This window comes from Myripristis murdjan, chromosome 17 (assembly GCF_902150065.1).
Source record: "Myripristis murdjan chromosome 17, fMyrMur1.1, whole genome shotgun sequence".
Classification (NCBI taxonomy): Eukaryota; Metazoa; Chordata; class Actinopteri; order Holocentriformes; family Holocentridae; genus Myripristis; species Myripristis murdjan.
Window position 1 is genome coordinate 20,974,949 of NC_043996.1, and position 17,095 is coordinate 20,992,043.

The following is a 17,095-nucleotide window of genomic DNA, read 5'->3' on the forward strand; positions in this document are numbered from 1 at the left end:
ATCTTATTTTTCAGATGTAAGAAAACATATTTGTTTGGAACAGACCCCATTAAAAATCACTTCATCACTGTAATATATATATATATATATATATATATATATATATATATATATATATATATATACATATATATATATATATATAGTTTTTTTTTTTCAGTGAAAATGATTCAAAAATGATCATTCCCACTAACATTGTGAATCATATCACCATTGCAGTATCTGTCAAAACAATTGCAGTATTATTTTTTCTTCCCATATTGTTCAGCCCTGTCAAGCAGCATGAAATGCCGATGCTCACATTATTACTGATTCTGGCTGGACATCGTCTTGTGGGTGATTGACTATTTTCCTACCTCAGTTCTATGGTAGTTATAATGGATCACTATCTTGCCACACAAGTACCAGAACAACTAGTGCCACAGATCACAATCTTGCCTCAGTAACTTCCTTCACTGGCTTTACAGCCACTGCCAACAATTACTATCTGCCTATGCTGTAGTAACAACAATTACATATCGAAGCACACTACAGTGCAAATTGCATTTTTTTCTTTGTGACAGAGTGGAAAAGCCACTGAGAACATGGAACAGTAAAGCAGGTTTCATTGCAGGTTTTATGGGCTTCCACTTGAGAAGCTTTTGAGTAAACTACTCCCAGGCTACATGGCAGTGATTACTGTTGTTATCCATCTAATGTAAAAATCGAATTAACAGTAACATCATGACTGGCCGATATTTATTTTAATTAATAAAGCACCTGTATTAGCTCAATAATCGGCAAACCAATATATCGGTCTTGCCCTAGTTGTCACTGTGCACCTTATGATAGTCATTTATTACCGTAGCACAGGGTGCCACTAAAAGTGAACTTTCTCAATAGACTGTGATTATTTGTTTTGGCAGATAAGCCTCGACTGCCATCAATCTGCGTCAGACACTACCTTCACTACACATGTGCGACGGATTATAGTAGTCTCATTAAATTCCCTTATGGTTAGGTCAGCTGGACACTCTCTGTCATTGTCAATCTGTCAGTCAGTGGGAAGTGCATTACCCTGGCCTAATTCCCACCATTCCTCACTGACGTCTGAGCCCATGAGAGCCCATGAGAGTCCACAAGCTCCCTTTACCTGCTGCCCTAGTACAGTGTAATGATTAATGAATGTGATATAAAGCAGATAAATCATGTGAAAGTCTCTGTCCTGTATAAATGCACAGAAATATAAAATAATTTCTCATCTTTTTGTTTTCTGTAATTTGTTAAAAATTGATACCTCGCTTTTGTCCAGATTCTTGCCAGCCCATGAAGCTGCCCTGTATGGCCGGGGGGAAGCTCTCTCCCCCTCTACCTCCCAAGAAGGTGATGATTTGTGTGCCTCCAGGGGGGCTGGACTCCTCCTCCTCCCCCTCTCCCACCCCCAACTCCCTTGGCACCTTCACCCAGAAGTGCACCCCTCCTCAGGGCATGCCCCCCCACCACGGCACCTTGCTGCCCTCCCAGCTCTCCGGCCTGTCCAGCCTTCACCAGAGCCATGGTCACCCGCTCCAGCTTCAGTATGGCAGCATGCACGCTCCCAGCCGCATCATCGAGGAGCTCAATAAAACTCTGGCACTCTCCATGCAGAGGTTTGAAAGGTCAGTAACCTGCCAGGCTGCAGTTCATTAAACCTGATTCTTTATAACCCATTTAAATTAGAATTTTTAGTATGATAAGTGTTGAACACTGAAAAACACTGTAACTCATTCTCATTACTGTGCAACTCATAACTCATACAGTGTTAGGGTCATATTTATAAACATTATAGGCTCATGTTCATAACTATTTGTTTTGAGACATTTCAAATGTAATGTGGGCAGCATGGTGGCTCAGTTGTTAACACTGGCACCTCAAAGCAGGACAATCCTGCATTTAAATCTCAGCCCTGGTTCTTTCTGAGTGCACATTTTCCTTGTGTGAAGCGATGCTCTACTTTGCAGACAAAAAACATGTACAGGTGAATTGAGGACTCCAAATTGCCTGTAGGTTGGAATAACTCTTGTTTGTTATTCTACACCTAAAATCGGTTGGGATGAACCTTCAATTTTGCAAAAAAAAAAAAAAAAAACCTATGTCCCCCACACTGAAAACATCATAAAATGAACTTGAAATATGGTGAATTAATTATGTTAATTTTATACTCATTTTAAGAAAGTAAAGTGAGGACTGCATGAATATAAATCAGTGTTTAAAAGGTGAGAATGTTTCTGACTGTCTGTTTTGGCTGTCTGCCATGCTGGTCTTTAGAGTCTTCTTAGTTACTAGACAGAAGGCGAAACTTAAAACAATGCATTTTTATTGGATGAAACCAATAACACAGTGGATGGAGGGTGTGAGGGGGATAAGGAATACTTCTTGTCCTAATCAGAGAAATTGCAAGAGCAGACATGATCCATAGGTGTGAAGCCCACTGTTTAGAAGGCGTCATCTTTGTGGTGACTTGTACTTACATTTCCCCTGGTGTTATTGGGGTCACGTCCCTGCCATGTCGCCCTGGTGTACAGGTCTAAACCAGCACACTGCCTCATAGGGCAGTATGGCCTATTTTTGATGGTTGGTGTGCGTGTGTGTCTGCGTGAGCATGTGCGCACGCGTGTGGAGTAGGCGTCCCTCCAGCAGTTGGCTTGACATAACATGACCAGCTGCTCCTTACAAGAGCTTGTTTCTTAGTATTTGGAGAAGGGGACAGAATAGCGGATTGGACATTATATAACCTGCTACATTAAGAGCTTGTTCCATCTAAGACATTTGAACCTGGTTAAGGAAGTAATGGTCTTAAACATCTCTCATAGTTAGTCAGACAGCTTTAAGTGCTTGCATAATGTGGATCATCATAAGCTCCAACATATGTCATTTGTTAAATCACTTACATTTGAGTAATGGGTGTAGAAAATGAAGTCTATTTCTGTTGTTCATATCATGTCCCTTCTCTTTCTCTTTCCATTTCAAAAGATTGCATAGAGTTGCATAGAATTGCATTCAGTGTCCATTTTGGTTCATTGTGTATTTTTATACTTCAGAATAATCTAGCCAGGGGTGTTCTCTCTCTCTCTCTCTCTCTCTCTCTCTCTCACACACACACACACGCACACGCACACGCACACACACACGCACACATACACATACACAAAATGTACAAAATGTTACTTATATGCTTTCCCCACATCTTCTCTCAGCAGGGGCTTGTGGGAAGTCAGCATGTGGTGCTGTTGTGGGCCATCAATACATGGATTAAAAACCCAGTCAACAGATACTATGCTTTACACCAATTTTCCGTTAGCCCATTAATTTGAGGTTCATTTCATGCATTGGGATGGGGAAGGTTTAGGAGATATTTCAGTGTTTCAGTATATTATTATACACTACAGGCTTACAGTGGAGGAAAACGCAGAGATACGGTTGATTTTTAAAAGATTATTCCCCATGTGGACTGGGCGTTTGTCTTCACTGTTGGGGAATGGCTCAGCTTATACTCTTTTGTCATGATCCATTATCTTCATAATCAGGTTTGGTCCAAAACAAACAAACAAACCTATCTCCTTATTCCGTCAGTTCTGCATTACACAGTGGTGGTCAGTGTACTCTCCTGGACAGAAGAGAGGTCCCGTCTGTGATCATTGACTGTGAGGACGACAAGGAGAATATGCCTAATGAGTCCGACTATGAAGATCTGCCTAGCATGTACAAGGATGAGGATGACGATGACGATGATGATGAGGATGACGATGAAGATGATGACTCTATATTTACAAGTGAGTGGTAGTCATTTGTGGTGTGACATGTAAATAATCAAACTGCACAAATAAATACAAACTTGATCGCAAATTTAGTGTTTTATCCAAGATCTTGTGATGTATCAACAGATTTCTTCCTTTCTTTCTTTCTTCTTTCTTTCTTTCTTTCTTTGATTTTAACACGGACAGTGGAGATTAATAAATATTTCTGTAAATGTGCCAGATATAGCCATAAGGCTAACATTTGTCTGCTGTCCCTTGGCAGGTTCATGGATTTTATAAAAGCTTAAAATAAAAACAGAACTACAATGACAACAAAACAAAATGTTTAAACAATTAAACAAAAACTAAAACAAGACTATTCTTCAGAGGGATTAACCTCATTATCATTTGACAAATTCATTTTTTTCACTTTGCTCATCACGTTTTATTTGAAGATTGCCTCTGTAGGGTTTCTGCTTCCCACTCAGCTACCTCTCCATCTTAACCACCTTTGTGGTCACATAGTTGCACACAGGGCAAAAGGTTGTCTTAATTCCTGTGTAATGGAAGCACTCCAACCACTCTGCAACTTGAAGAGATGTTAAAAATATAACACTTCAATATTGCCAAATGACATGGATTGTTATCATGGAAAATAAAATCTCAATATTCAGTCATCGGTGATTAATTGTGTAGTCCTGATCCAAGTTATGAATTGAAATAGCTGTCAAATAGAATCAAGGATTAAGCCAAAGAGCATTTTGTTAAATGAGGCCTTGGATTTGTGCTTTACAACTCTCTCGTAAGTGATTGAGCATGGTGTGTGATTTTAGGTACCCTGGCTCTCAAGGTGCTGAGGAAAGACTCCCTGGCCATCAAGCTTAGTAACCGTCCATCCAAACGAGAGCTGGAGGAGAAAAACATCCTGCCCATGCAGACAGATGAGGAGAGATTGGAGTCCAGGCAGCAGATAGGCACCAAACTAACACGGTGAGAGAGACGTATACTCATAAACACACATACTCAAACATGGAGACATGCACAAATACTCAACACACAATTTTCATGCCAAGTTTTGCCTGTAAACCAAGTGACTGTTGCTACAGCCAACTCAACAACAGCTGTTGGGAAACAGCACTGTTCTTCACAGCCAAACAAGGCATTTTGTCTCACTTTGGGCTGATAATGGCCCGATATCCTAGCTAATAGAACTGTGACTCAGCCCAAAGCCAATGCAAATGTGAACCTTTTTTCTATCGCAACACTTCTGTCCTTTCATTTTTCCGTTCAGCATCTGATAAGGATAAATGCTTTATCTCGTTAAAACGAAGCTCTGAAAATGGAGCTGACCTAATTTCAGCAATGCATCATCTCCCCCTCCCTGTCTTTTTTCCCTCTCTCTCACTCTCTCTTGCTCTCTCTCTCTCCTCTTTTCTTCCTACTGCCTGACTTCCTCCCTCGGTCACTGAATCACCACAGTGATACATGTGCCAAACTCTCACCATCCGACTCCTCCACACAGCAGTTACACACAAGCAGCTTCATATCAGCAGTTTGCACACACACTGCGCTGGTACAGTATATACAAATCAAAAGGATTTCTATACCCATACTGGGATTATAAATAGGAATTTTAGTAATTCAATTAATCAGATGGTGTAATATGGTTTTCCCTAAAAAAAAAAAAAAAAAAACATACGTCTCTGTTGTCTCTAGATTTATTTTTGCACTGTTCTTACCTGTCAGAGTAAAGGGGATGTGCTGATATACGGCGGGGAGAGAAGACCCTTATGCCACAGTGAAAATCGAAGACTGGATGGCATAATAAAATATGAGGTGTAGGAATATGGCTACAAGGGAGGGAGGGAATATTGTCTAGAGACATTGGCACACAAGCTACTATTCCCTACTGTGAATGGAACACAGCACATGTTCCCAGAAGGCCTGCCTGCGTCGCTGTCATGTTCCCAAAAAGCTCTGTCATGGTGCCCTTTCCACAATGTCATGAGACGTATAATACCCAATTTCATGCTATTTGCCAACAGCATTGTGCCATATAATATAGTCCTTTGTGTCAGGCCAATCCTAATCGATTATGATAATGCTGTTCTAGGGCACTCTGACCTCAACTTTCTTCTTGTCCCTCTTCACTGAGGAGAGAAGCGTGGAGTGTAACACATGTGCTGTTGAGCAAATTATTCTTCATATTAGCCATTTTGTAAACCTTGATGTAACTCCTTATATAATATCATTATAATCATGGTTCTGGACATATTGCACAGGACAGGCAGACTGGCACTTGGTTGTGTAATAAAGATGACAATAATGATGACTAAAATGAGCACGACGATGATAACAGAGATTGTTTGGCAGGGCACAGCCATGGATTGGCTAGTCTTCGTGTGATTATTTGGTTGAGCTTTTGCTGACATAATCTGAGAGGATGCTCAGACAGTGCCGAAAAGCCAAGCGCTGAGTGGTCTGAGAGTCAGCGTGTTGTTTCCCCTGAACGGGCGCACTCAAGCGGGAGAAGAGATGACACAAGATGAGACTGGATGATCAAATCTGAGCCTCGCCCTAATCTCACGTTGCCGAGGGGGTTGGACAGTTCCAGATGGCTGTCAGACCTAGTGAGACGGAGACCATCATTGATCCTGTGCCTACAGTTAGGCCTGCTGCAGCAGAGTCCAGACACAGCATTACAATACGAGTCTCTGGTTAAAAGCACTCAGAATGACCTTGCAAAGATTGCTTTGGGGCAACTGACTCACTTCAGCCACTTACAAATTGAGAAAGTTAGAGATAACCTGTACAAAATTATCTTCTTTAGAGAACGCATTAATGAAAAATTAGATGGGGCAATGTCTGACTGTCTCGTTCCCTTTTTCTTTATCTGTCTGTGTAAATGAGAATGTGTTAGGTTTATTTTAGCAGTCTTGCTTGGGCTGATTGGCACAGTGAAACCTCCCAGAAGGCATGTGCAGGTGTCACGTTTGCTTTGCTTCATCCAGCATCAGCTGAGAGCTGAGTCCTCAGGAATATCTAGCTTGTGCTGGCACTCGTCCCTGCGTTGCACCAATCCTCTGTCATGCAGTCACTCAGAGAGGGATTGGGGAGATGATATGATGATGATGATGATGAAGATGATGATGAAGGCTGACTAAACTGAGAACTACAGTATATGTGCATACCTAATGCAGCAAGTTTTTAATGCAGCAATTTTTGGAAAGTGCACCTGTCAAGTTGTCATGGGGCAAGAGCTTAAGCTTTAAGTAGTTACATCTGCATAAAAACAGTGTAACATTCTCTGTTGCTAACTAAGTCACAAAATGCGCTGTGGTAGAAGGAAAGGAATATTTATGTTAAGCATGTTTAGTCCATTTTAGGAAAAGTGCATTACATTTCACGCTGAAATGACAACTTTTCTAAAATTTGCCAGCCCAGTTCTGTCAGTTTTGCTTGTCACTTGTTAGATAACTTGCCAAAAAAAAGAAAGACAACTTTGCTAGGGGTTGTACTAAGGAGAATTGTTCAAGCACGGAAGTGACTACTGGGCAGAAACTGGGGGAAAAAAGAGGAAACTGTGCACCTCCCTCTGAACTACATGTGAGCACAGACACAGACGTGGGCTTTGTTAGTTTTTCCTTACGCATTGTAATGTTCGCACAAGTTTTCTTTTGGACAATGACAGCTGATGATGACACAACCATTGCACAGTAGGTTGATTTGCATTAGGGATTCTAGTTTTTGTTTTTGTCCTATTGATTTTAGTGTTGCCTTGCTGACCTCACAGTGGTCGATGTTGCCTGTGATTATGTGCTGACCATGGATGCATGTTTCTCCCCAGGCGATTGAGTCAGAGGCCCACAGCCGAGGAGCTGGAACAGAGAAACATACTCAAACGTGAGTGCATTTTACACCCAGACTTTATGCATTAAACATCTTAAAGCAGTTAAAGACAATTTATAAGTGATAAGAATCAAACAGACAAAATGTTCTCTCCTTTTACCCCTGTGACACTTCATTAAATATTTTGTAGTGAAGCACGTGCCGATATTTGCAGCAGCCTTTTGAGCATTGGGCTTCATATAGTGTAGTCTGGCTATGTGAGAGACCTAGTTATGTGAAAGCTAGTGGCATACATCTTTCCCTTTATTCCTTCTTGGTCTTTCTTTTCATCTGAGGCAGGCAGGCAGCAGGGCTCCCTGAGGAGTCATGTCCAGAGAGACTGGTTCCTCAGCTCAAACACATGCGGTATCAGAGAGAAGCAGTTCTGTAGCCTGGGATTCTGTTGCTTTCACATCAAAGACTGATTTACCAGCAGTTCCTGCTCTCCCAGAGGCTCCTGTGTGATTGGCAGAGTGCAGGGGAAAACACAAAGCCTAAGAATTCATGAGTGACAAGTCAGAGCCCCCCATCTCCTCAAACCCCATCACTCATTCACTCACATACACACTCACACAGTACCAAGGTTAAACAAACAGGGTTGTATTTATTGAAAGGCACCTTCTGGAATCCAAAACTGAGAACATCTACTGGAGCTACAGTGTGTATTGAGCTCAGACACAATACTACATGGCTGCTGAAGGTTTTTGCAAATAGGAGCAAGAGCCCATTATTTGTCATGTTTTTTAAATTTATTTTTTTCCGTTTTGAAATCATACTTTCTAAGCTGGAGGCTTCCATCTTGGTAATTGGCTTGGAATATATCCTGGACATGGTTGAATTCTGTTGAGATGCAAGAATTTAGTTGGAGAAATACTGAATATGATTTATGACACACGGCCAGTTTTTCCTGTTTTTAAAAGAAAGCAATTTAATTCTAACTTTAATAAGTTAATCACTAATGAATGAGAAGAAATGGCCATGGGACAACTTGAAAAGAGCAAGGCATTCATTCTCTCCTGATAAACAGCAAGTGCCAGTACAAACAGCCCATGATGAGAAACAATTTTGGGCTTTAAGAAACATATCAAGTTTGTGCGTGCATGTGCTGCATTTTAATTAGCCGTATTATGCAAATCAGGTGTTTATTCCCTTCCTAGTACTTTCCAAACATTTCCTAAGCAGCCCACTCAGCGCATGTGCCCATAGTCACAGCATGACCCTTCATCTGTGTGTTGTGTTTCTCTACAGCTCGCAACGAGCAAGAGGAGCTGGAGGAGAAGAGGGAGATAAAACGAAGGCTAACACGAAAGGTAAGACTAAAATAGCTCAGCACAAAAAAAAAAAAAAAAACAACACAACACACTGCGCTCCCCATAGGTGAATGGTACGCCTAAGCTTGCAGTCGTTCTTTGCGATGTTGGAGGGGGGCAAATTGTTGGCCAGGCTAAACAAACACCAGGACAATGAATCATCTGAGGTGAGAAGTGAAATCTGTGAAATCAGTGGCAGGCCTAATATTCCTGATCTCAGGTCTCCCCAGGGGACGCTGATGTCCTTGTTGCCCTTGGCCCTTCAGAGTGTTTTCTGCCAGATCCCTCACACCCCATAGGGAGGTGTTGAGCATGTTCCTGTCACTTTCAGTTGCGTAATAGCACCTTCTGCGCACCTGTGGACATGCTGTTGAAAACAAACATCTTGCAGTATTTTTAGGGATTTATCATATGCTCTTCACACCTTGATTATATATATTGAAGAACATTTACAGTCCTCCAACAGCTGGTTTGGTATTTGCACATAGGTCTGGGTGATATATTAATATTATGTTGATATTGTGATAAGAGGCTAGTTTGGGATTTTGGAATGTCTTGATATGGCCTCAGTGTTTTCTTTACTGCAGTGTTACCTTTAAAATCCAGAAAAGGCATGCCATTTTCCAAACATATTAGACTGTTCTATTATTTGCATCTGTTTGCTTAGTGGTCATGTCCACTTTACCAATGACATTTTCAAGAATTTCTTTTGTAAATATCTTATGAAAGCACCAATGGTCATCAATACAGTGTTCTCACAATATTTAGGTATTCAGTCAAAGACATCATCATATTTGATTTTGTCTCTGTCACCCAGCCCTGTTTGCACATTAAAACACAAATCCCATTGTATAGCTCACTAATTTATGGGACACTGCCATTGTAAATAGCCAATTTGGATTATCCGTGGTATGTTTCTTGGCAATGCGTGTGCTAGCATCTTGCTGCTTTTGTCATTCCACTTGTCTAACAAGGGATCTATGAGCCTGCCAAGTCCATTAATTTTTAATGAAAAAATGAGAGCCACATGTTTTTTTTCTTGTCTCTGTTCATTTTACAAGGACAGTGAGCGTTGTACTCAGTTTTGTCCATTGATGCATTGTTTATTTGGTTTGGGATTATCCATGCCTAGTTAGTGTCTTTGCTATGAAGTCCAGCAATTGGAAGTAACAACACAATTGCAAAAATGGGTGAACCAAACAGGGTGGATAGCACCTAAGGATATGGAAATTCTGAACTTGGGCTGTTAACTGTGATATAGGCCAGAAATACTCCTCCCTGTACCTGTGCTCCAAATTCTTTACTCTTCTTCTTCCAGCTGAGCCAGAGGCCAACTGTAGAGGAGCTGAGACAGGCCAAGATCCTCATCCGATTCAGTGACTACGTAGAAGTGTCTGATGCCCAGGACTATGACAGGCGGGCAGACAAGCCCTGGACCCGGCTCACAGCAGCTGACAAGGCAAGTATCAATGGCGTTTGATTCCCAGTCACATGGGGGTATTGAGATGATCTATTGCCAAGATTCCCCCTTGCTTGAGGTAACCTGAGTTGAGTAGTTCCCGTAAGTCAAGCAAGCAAGAATAATGGTTGGAGGATTTGTTCTCCTCTCCTCTCATGACTGTTCCATGTCATCTGTTTTGTTTCTCATTGTGAGTAAACACCCTTGGGCAGTCCTGCTGCTCTCTGCCCAATGGCTCATGCCTCTGACTTTTAATGAGTTCCTGACTTTGCAGAGCAGAGATGCTGTCTCCGTAGCTCCGGTGACGTGTAGTTCTGAACATGCCAGGTCACACCTGATGACCATTCATGTGAAAAGCACGGAGGTTCAGAATTTCTTTACGCAACAACTTGCCTTACGTAAGAGGTTAATTGGACAGACAGTGCCTCAGGATGTCCTCAGCCTCAGCCTCAGCCTCAGCCTCAGCATTGCTCTGCTGACATTACTTCTGTTCCTACCATATAGCGCTATCGGAAATCTTAGTATTGCCTGTCCTTCTGCCTCAGAAGCGTCACATCTTACCCACAACAGGAGATGTCGTCTTGAATCATGCTGATTAGAAATGGCAATGACATCACCAGGCGGGGCAATAGCACATATGACACCACAGCAGGGACTTAAAGATATTAAAAAGGCCCAATGTGGTGATGTACTTCTGGGACTCTCAGACTCATCTCTGTATAGTAAATCACTTGATGACTTCCTGTTGACCAGAACTGCACTTTCAATGTCTTTTCACAATCGTCACAATCAAGGATAAACTGAATGGGTAACTGTCCTTCAGCCAAAACCATTGGTGCCCTTGACCAAGGCTGTTAACCCCCCACTGTACTAGTAGTGCTGCTTATTGGCCAGCAGTAGCAGGCTTTTTAAAGAAATAGTTAACCCAAAGTACAAAAAAATATATTTTCCCACTAACTGCTAGCACAGTGTTATCTATCCAGATAGTTGCATGATTTGGTGAGGTTTCTGGTCTTCTGCTGCAGTGATCTTGCCTGTTTACCAGCACCCAAGTACAATAAAGTAGGATGGATAGTTCTTTGTGGAGCTCAAACCATAAAACATTTTCATGTGAAAAACTCAACAGTAACGGCTCGTTCCAAAATCAATGACATGGATACCCTGTCTAATCCACAGCCCTCAGGGTGAAGAGTTTCTTTCCTGCCAAAGAACACCGGCAAACCGTATCTATCTGCCCCAGATTCATACTCCTTGGGGACAGAAAGATAGGGAAGACTGTAGTAGACTGGAAACCTTGCCAAATCGCATAGAAGCTATCTGGATGGATAGATTGCACAAAGGTTAAATGGGGTGAATTGAGTCTTTAAGAAAATAAAATAATAATAAAAAAAGATTGTTTTCCCTCTATAAGTGAAACATCTCAAGAACAAGTTTGAATGGAGAGGCAAATAAATTAAAGATTTGTATCTTTAATGCAAGTTTATTTTTGTGTGTGTGTGTGTGTGTGTTTCGATCTGTGTAAATCCTGGGAATTCACAGGTGTAATCATTGTGTTGTGTAAATGGGCAAATATACCAGCCAAATAAACCAAGAACAGACTGTATGTTCGCTTTCGTGTCTTTCAGGAGGAGGAATTTGAATAGCCTTGTGATGTGAGAAAAGAATGGAGTAGAATCATTCAGGGCCTCCAGATAAGCGTAAATGATGCATGAAGCATGCTAAAAGGAGGTAGAGATGGGGCTGAGAGGCTGCAGTTTGTGTACTAACCAACTGCTACTTCTCTCAATCTTCTGTCCTGTGTGCCCTCTGTAGGCAGCTATACGGAAGGAACTCAACGATTTCAAGAGCAACGAGATGGAAGTGCATGAGTCAAGTCGCCATTTAACCAGGTAATGCTCACTCATGCACATCTGTGGAAGCCATTAGTTTGCATGTGAGGATGCGTGCCTGAATGTCACGGTGAAAGACACAGATTGATTGGATGGTGATGTAAATACTTAATATACATACAGCAAGACTAGGGCTGAGTGATATGGACAAAATCAGATATCATGATACCTGTGACTAGATACCTTAATATCAACTATCGGTGCTTTCATAAGATATTTTACAGAGCTTAAAGTACTTAAGCATCATACCTCATTTTGGCTCTAGAGTTGATTTTGATTTTGATTTTGATTCCAAAATAGTAATTTCTCAGGCGATACATAGTCTTATATGACAATGTTGGTATAAAATCAATATAATGCCCATCTCTATTCAGTGTTTAGTCTGTTCTGGTTTAGATGGTGTGTAAAGGTGTTTTTGAAATGGCCTTTTTTGTGTGTTTCCCCCAAAGGTTTCACAGACCGTAGTAGACCATCACTGTCTCGAGCAGTGCCAGACCCGGCACTCTCCTCCACTGAGAACCTTAAGTGCTGGACAGTAAATGGTGCCCGTTTCTACAATAAGGCCATGACTTCTGAAATGCCTTTTCAAGACCCATACAGCTGAGTCGGTACTACACCCAAGATGCACCCACCCTGTATTTCATACACTGTAGTAGCACATAATGACTCCAGTTGCCCCTCTGTGGAATTTACCAGGCTGTCCCTCAAACCCCTGTGCAAAACTCTCAGGCAGGCACCCGTTTGGAGAGTTTGGTTTGCAATCGACAAACACTTTCCAGATATGTTGAGGAGCCACTGAACCTGTGTGCCCCTCATCTCAGTTCATCGATAACACCAGTGGACTTGATTCAGCTACTGCTCTCAGTGGACATTAATACTGTTTTTATCCCTCCCTTTATGCTATCACCTTGGACCCCTCTTGCCCCCTACGGCCAGGGGAATGTGTACAACTCTGTGGGAAGATGCAGGGTTTGTTTGTATCCGCTTGCTGGCAGCAGGCAATCTATCTTCACTGCTTGTCTTGGAGTTCTGGAAATGGCTTAGAAACACAGGGAGGGAGGGAGGAAGGGAGGGAGGGGTCCAACATTAGAATCATGTGCAATATTTTCTCTCTGCTTTTCTTAGAGTATAGCGCCCTCTGGGGTCTGCTCTGTGTCATTACTACGTAGTCTCGACTACTTCTCTTCCCTGATATGTGCTATTCCCATTGTACCGACAATGTTGACATCTAAATGCTAACTGTGAATTTGAGAGTTTGGGCGATGCCTGCACTCTCTCCAAATGTACATTTTGTTTATACTGAGGTAGGAAAGTAACAAAGTTACATTTAAAGAAGAATCATGCTTGACTAAGTTTCATTCATGTCAGAATCTATGAATCTTATGGAAAAAAAATGCAGCTGGCAGATATATTCTGCATCCAGTATGTGCAACAATTTACTGCTTTTTTATATTATTTTGCCTGTTTTTGATAGAGGCACTTGGATTTTAAACACTCAATTATACATGTCTTCAGGGGACGTCGCAGCTCTTTGGAACGAGTGATTTTGGAATAGAAGATCCTAGAACAAAGACCAAGAGCTGGGCTCACCATGTTGTTACTCATACGATATTTTTCTTGTTTGCAGCTGTGTGTTTAATGATCTTTTCTCAACTGGTGCACTGTATTACACATTGTACTTTTTTGTGTTCATACTCTTATTTCTTTATAAGCTGTTGATTAAGGAATATTCCTTCCGTTTGTAGAGAAAAGTTAAACTGCAGGTGTTATCCCCTTTTATTTTCTACTCCACTTATAATCTGCCCCGCCACTTCAGGGTTTTTAATTTTCTTTTATACTGACGAAGGGTTTAGTCAGAGGACTTTTCCAGCATTTTCTTGATTGATCCACCTTAAAATCTGTCTCCTCAGCAGTTTTTGCTGACGCATTTTCAGCCAGTATTGGATTAAATTCTCAGTTCCATATGATTGAAGATGATATTACCTTATCAGTTCTGAGTAGTGAGTACAGATTTTAGTAGATTCAATGAGTCAGGGTTTTGCTAGAATGATTTGCACTGGTTAAGACTGTGGCTTCACGGCGGCCACTGTTTTTAAGGTCAGGACCCATATACGTAAAATATTGTTGGAGTTGTGATCTACGACCAGTTTGCCTCTTGACTTTAATAGTCTTGTTATCTGATTTTTGTTCCTAGACCAGTATTCCAATGCTCATAAGCTTTACGTATACAGATTATTTTTTATTATTTTTACTGTTTTAATTTTAAATTTATAATATTGAATTCTTTTTGTCATATGAAGAATAGTATAGGTGATACATGCATCTTCAAAGAAAAATGTACACTCCCTCATTTTCAAGGTCTCCAGCAGTGTAGGATAGATGACCCAATAAAAACTGAGAAAACCGGGGACAAAGAAAATGGTTATGCACTTTATGGTTTATATATTAACAAACAGGGGTTTTGATAAAGAGTTTGGAGAAATTCCTCTCTAGCACTAGTACACAGGTTGTTCTCATTTACATTGTTCCCACTATATTTATTAATTTATTGCTGTTTATTTTTTTTCTCAATTTCATTGGGTCACCGAATGACAGAGCTTGTGAAAGAGGAGAGATGAGGTTTTTTATTGTCATTATTATTATTATTTTTTTTTTTTTCTTTTTGTGCTAGAACCAGCTTCCATATGATTCCAGCATCATGTCAATTTTCCGTCCATAGGTCCAGAACATAGAGTATAGTATTTATGCATTTATCCAAATCCACTCCAGTTCTGTCGTTTTTAACACTGAGAAACTACTTGAGCCATCGGGCTGAGCATGAGGCTACCCATTTTGCTGGAATCAAGGAATATGAATTCAGCAATAATCTGTTTCCTTTTACATGATGGTGGAGAGAACGAAACTTTGAAAGTGTTCTTTTTTCTCACTTTTGAAATACAGATTACCATGTAAAGGATACATCATGTCTATTAAAATCCATTTCTGAATGCATCTGCATTGTACGTGTCATCATTTTTAGATAAAAATCACAGGGTTGGTCGAATGCCCACGTTCCCAGTCTCACATTTATTGGCGGATTTAGGAATGCTTACATTCCCATCGCCTACCCCCCTTTATTTCTTCACACTAAAATGCTCCTGAACAAATCTTGTTTCTTAATTTGCCAATTTCCTGCATAATAGCATTAGATTCATGCCTATGAGTTTGCCATACACCTACTCTAATTATGCTGCACTGCATAGGTTCCAACACCACTTTAAAAAAAAAAAAAAAACACAAAACATTAAGATGCATCCAAGCTACATTGTCAAAAATCATATCAAGTTATTTTAATGATTATTTGCAGTCTGGCTTGCTTGGTGTGTTGTTCCCTCCTAGACTTGTTATACTTCTTTCTCTGTTTTTATTATCCCCTTGTAAAGCTTGTAAGATTCTCCTGCAATATACTTTATAGCCTTGGGTATTTGATTTTAGATAATGACAGTTCTTATTAAAATCTTATGCACTCCAATGCATTCTTGTGGACAGGATAATGACATTTCAGAAGAAATTAATTCAGGTTTTATACTGTGAGCAAAGTCCTTAACTGGCATCCTGGTACACAGTTAAGAGTTTGGGCCAGGGAAGCACACAGTTGACTGCATCTTGAACTAGCCCAGGTGATTGACAATGACAGCAAACAAAGTAGCACACGTGTTCAATAGAAAATCACCTGTCACCTTAAGTAATCAGATACATAGCCTATAAACTGTACATCAGATTACAGCTGAGTCATCTTAATTGTAGTGGTCTATAGATTTAGCCTAAAAAATGTATATCATTACTTGGCTGAACAAGTAAGTGAAAATATTTTAAACATATAGAACTGAGGTAAACTGCCATTTTAATTCATCTCAGGGATGTTAAACTGGTGCCATGGAGGGCCAAAAGGCTGCAGGTTTTCATTCCAAACAAAATCTACATATTTAACTTATTAGTCTCTTCTGTCTGCTTGAAGGAGAGGTGATCAATGAAATCACCTGGTGGAATCACCTGGAGGAGATGTTAGCAGGCTCAAATGCAGGATAACTTGGCGATCAGAACTGTGTCATTCAGCCTGATAGCGCAAGCTCAAACCCCCCGTGAGAAGTTTCTAATTTGCCTTTGTGTCCATGAGCAAGACACTGAACCCCTTATCGACTCTGTGCTGCTCCCTAGCAGAACCTGCATTCTGACTTCTCTGTAGCGAGGGAAACAGTAATAAATGTATCTTCAAGAAATCAGTTAAAAACATTAACTAACCTAAGAATCTTTCCATCCAAAGTAGCCTATAGTTTCTCTCTATTTACCAACATATGTGGTCTGACAGCAAGTTGGTACAAAACACAGATCATCCCCAAAAGACTTTCTGTGATGGGGTCCCGCTGAAGCATGAGGTGGAAGCTCTCAATAATTTTCATTTAAAAATTAAAGGTGTCACCACTGATTCAGAGATTAAATGGCAGAAGTACAGAACTGCACATCGACTTATGAGTTTGAAAATATGAAATAATGTTTTTTTTTTTGTTTTTTTTTCCCCATTATATATAAGGTAATTCATGTGTTACTACAAAAATCTTCAACGGTTTTCCCTCCAAAGCACTCAGTATGCCATGGGAATCCATGGTTTAATCTAATGCTTAATCGCTGCGTGTGTCCTTGCCATGGAAAAGTTGGGAAAACCCCTGCGACCGATGCAGCTCCACTAGATGGCGAGAAATACAATAGAATAAGCGCGGAGACTTTGCCGGTCGGTATAGCCTTGTGAAATGGCGT

General features: G+C 40.7%; 1 protein-coding gene across 5 annotated transcripts in view; it reads left to right on the top strand.

The window, feature by feature from the left end:
• Positions 1–15,292, top strand: part of LOC115374693 (phosphatase and actin regulator 1-like) — a 56,984-nt gene extending 41,692 nt beyond the window's left edge. For all 5 annotated transcript variants that reach the window (XM_030073746.1, XM_030073748.1, XM_030073747.1 and 2 more), the window contains 8 exons: positions 1,292–1,637; positions 3,592–3,791; positions 4,589–4,745; positions 7,603–7,658; positions 8,892–8,953; positions 10,272–10,412; positions 12,225–12,301; positions 12,751–15,292. In XM_030073746.1, coding sequence (XP_029929606.1) covers positions 1,292–1,637; positions 3,592–3,791; positions 4,589–4,745; positions 7,603–7,658; positions 8,892–8,953; positions 10,272–10,412; positions 12,225–12,301; positions 12,751–12,766 — 1,055 coding nt within the window. In that variant the 3' untranslated portion in view covers positions 12,767–15,292. The remainder of the gene's footprint in view (positions 1–1,291; positions 1,638–3,591; positions 3,792–4,588; positions 4,746–7,602; positions 7,659–8,891; positions 8,954–10,271; positions 10,413–12,224; positions 12,302–12,750) is intronic.
• The last annotated feature ends 1,803 nt before the right edge of the window (positions 15,293–17,095 follow it).